Genomic DNA, 3,522 nt, shown 5'->3' with positions numbered 1-3,522 from the left:
ATCTGTATTCAAACGTAGTTCCCTCTGTCAGCAATGTATCGACAACTACACACACATTTCTGTCAGTATTTCTCTGTGTTGTTGTTGACATGATGATGACTGTTAGGAGTTAAGGGGAGAGGCTGAGCATCAACATGAAATGTGCAAATTGACATACAAATTAATGAAAGGGGAAAAAATGCTCCATGTTTTTTAGGCTGTAAACTTTAACTGTTATGTAAGCCAATAGACAGACAGTTTATCTTCCTCCTGTACATTAGCAGATAAAAGGCATCACATACTTGAATGAATGTTAAATAAAGAATGCTGGAAATAACTGCATCTCCATTAGCCTATATGCTCTGCAGAGACTGCCTTCTTCATGTCGTGAATTGCAGCTGAAGTTTTAATATGGCAATTGGCAATTTGACTTATACAACATTCGCAAGTTGTAAATTTGACTCATACAATAACCCACCTTCGGGTGATGCTCTAGTTTCTTCATGTTTTGTTTTTTTCCCTCTTGCTTGCGCCGGACTGAAACTGTCTTTTCACCGACATCTCTTCACCTGCACTAGTGGCCGTATCAAAGCCGTGATTGGTCAGATGTCGATTCATTGCAACGGTGTCGGGTTACAGACGTGCTCCCCTTGTCACCTCTCACTCTCACGGAGGGTGCGTGGAGAACTGAGCGGAGAACTGCGCACAGCAGCTGAGGCCCTCTGGGCGGGGCCCCCTGCGCAAGGCGGGGCCCCATGCAGCCTGCGTGATTGGCCTGTAGGGAGGGGCGACCCTGTGTGTGTGTGAGGAAGTCCGCGGATTGGTCCAAACGTAACAGAATATTTAATAGAAAAGCTTTCGTTCGCAGCCATCTTTAATTTGTCTAAGCATTGCCTTGACACCTCCAAAAGGCCACTTCACTGTTGCCACCTCATAACAGCCAATCGTATTCTAGAACCTTGAGTGATGTCATTGCGCCATTGGCTTTTAAATTCCCTTCGACATTCCAACCAGTTTACAAGTAGGACTAAAACGAATGATTCTTTTCACTCCATACAGACTTGGCGATCGGTCGACATGTACAACACAGCTAGAATTTAGGACCAAAACATACCTTTTTTCCCCATTAAGATTCCAGCATACTGTCTATCTTACGATGTCTTCTTCAGAAAGCATGGCCTCCTGCTCGGATGTATGGGAAACCAATAGCGACTACGATAACATGAGTAAGGCGCTAGAAGCTATCAACGGAAAATTAAAGTCCTGCCATCTTGAAGTTAACAGTATAAAGAACAAGTTCAACAGCTTTCGGTCTTTGGGGGAGAGATATGACAGCATGCAGGCAGCGGATCAAACTGCAAGGCAAAGATTAGCTTTCATTCAGAAAGAGGTCAAGTCGCTCAGAGAAAGGATCTTAAATAACAGCGATGTTGAAGTCCGGTTTAAAAAGACCTTGGAGCAAACTGCCTCAATGCACGCTCGATGTGAAAAACTAAGTGTAAAAAGCGTTGCCCTGCAAAAACAGCTGGAGGAAATCGACGTGATGAAAGCACAACAGCAAGCTGAATTAGCGGGGCAAACACAGCTCCAAAAAGAAATTGAAGGGTTGCAGGAAGCTCTTATCAATTCTAATGCTTCGGAGGAAACAAAAAAAACACTAATATGGGTAACAGCGGAAACTCAATTTGAAAATAACGTCCTGAGAAGAGAACTTTTTCAACTTAAGAAAAGACAAACTATTTTCAAGGTCCTGGATGACAAATACAACCAAGCAAAGGCAGAGAAACAGGGGATTTGCCTGCAGAACTATACTTTGCGACAGGACATTGAGAAAAGGCACAACGAGCTTGAGAATGAGATCGTAATCCAAGAGATGCTGGACAGAATGAACGCCTCAAAGAAAGAAGAGCGCCGTCAAAATGAGGCCTTACAGAGAGAAAAGGTCCAGCTTGAAAAGAGGCTTCTGCGACTCAAAGGTTTGAAGGAATCATTCAATCTTGCCAACGCTGAGACCGACTCCATCCTCCAGAAAAATGAGGCTTTGAGAGAAAATATCAAAGATTTATGCCAAGAGCTTCAAAAGGAAAATGCCGCACAGGAGAAATTGGACGAAATGAAAAAATCAAAACAAGCCATGTGTCTTCAAAATGACACCCTGCAACAGGAAGCCTCAACGCTCAAAGAGAAGCTCCAGGTTTTGGAAGATTTAGAAGAGTCTTATCAGGAAGAACTAGTTCAGAAAGAGGCCTTCTCGCAAAAGAATAACCTGTTGCGGAATAGGATTGAGGATTTGACCAAAGCAGTCCAAAATAAACAAGGTTTGCACGAAGACTACGAGGCGATGAGAACATCTATAGATGCCATGAGCAGCGAGAAAGTCACCCAGCAACAACAACTCCAGGATCTTAACAAACAGCAAGAGGGTCTTAAGATCTTGGAGGCCTTGCACAGAGAAGCATCCGACCGTGTGGATGTACTGCAGGGGGGAAATGTATCTTTGCAACAGAGCATCAATGACGTCAACGAGCAGATCAGGATGAGACTACACTTTAAGGGAGAGTTTGAACACCTTGAAGCCTCTGAGGAACCCCTCCAGGCAGAGAAAAGCGCGCTGAGTAAAACTCTCGCTGAAGTCCAGGAAAAATGTCTAAGTCAATCTGATTGGCAGCAAAAATACACAATTCAGAAGGGACTGAAGGACACCCTGCAGACAGAGATTGAAAAGGCAGCGGAGGACATCACGTTTTTTCAAGACAAGCTCAGAGCTCAAGATGAGTTTGAAGCTGAGTACAAATCGATGAAGGCATTGAAAAAAGTTGCCTCAAAGCAGAATAACAATCTGCGCAAACATCTGAACGACGTGCAGAAAAAATGCGGATGCGAACACACTCTGCAGGGGAAGATCAGCGCCGTTCAGGAAGAAACCAGGACTCTCCAAAGCCAGAATCAAGAGCAACAAGATCAGATCAAAACTCTCACAGACATGCTCGGTTTGTACGATTCCCTGAGAGCCGGAAACAGCGCCACGACACAGGAGGGGGAGAACCTTCTGGAAGACCTCCGAAAGATCACAAAGGCAGTGAAGAGGAGAGCCCGGGAGGCAAGGAGACGAGGCGGCACATAACAGCAAATCCTCATCTTTAGCTATTAGTGTCAGGAAAGGGTTAACACCGGGAGCTCCGGGTTTTTCCCGAACTTACCAATTTTCTTAATTTGGTAATGTCAAAAAAATGTACTTTCTTAAGTTGGTAATTATTTTCTTGCATGTAATAGTGTAGTTGCCAGCATAATGAACCCCATTGTGAAAATGTAGAAATGTCCGGTAGGGTCAAGCACATAGAAACTGCCATCTATGCTAACTTGCATATGTTAAAAATGATCACAATTGTCAGTTTGAACAAGAAAGTAGCATTAAAGAATCTTTTTTGGAGGGAGGGGGGATAAAGAAGTAAGAAGGGTGTGAGGAAGATGAACAGGTGGTGTAATTTATCTTCTTCTCAAAGTAGTTAGCAAGGGAAGAAGGAACTGAGGGACGGGGGATCA

General features: G+C 44.0%; 1 protein-coding gene across 1 annotated transcript; it reads left to right on the top strand.

Annotated features, from left to right (window-relative positions):
* The first annotated feature begins 1,153 nt into the window (after positions 1-1,153).
* On the top strand, positions 1,154-3,103 carry LOC139433801 (uncharacterized). Its single transcript, XM_071203025.1, has one exon. It carries the CDS (start codon positions 1,154-1,156, stop codon positions 3,101-3,103), a length of 1,950 nt encoding a protein of 649 aa, XP_071059126.1.
* The last annotated feature ends 419 nt before the right edge of the window (positions 3,104-3,522 follow it).

The sequence above is a fragment of the Pseudochaenichthys georgianus genome, chromosome 4, assembly GCF_902827115.2.
Source record: "Pseudochaenichthys georgianus chromosome 4, fPseGeo1.2, whole genome shotgun sequence".
Taxonomy (NCBI): Eukaryota; Metazoa; Chordata; class Actinopteri; order Perciformes; family Channichthyidae; genus Pseudochaenichthys; species Pseudochaenichthys georgianus.
This window is presented reverse-complemented; position numbering and strand designations above follow the sequence as displayed.

Bases quoted from the DNA above. Each gene is read 5' to 3' on its own strand.
- LOC139433801 (XM_071203025.1), top strand. From the start codon at position 1,154: ATGGCCTCCTGCTCGGATGTATGGGAAACCAATAGCGACTACGATAAC.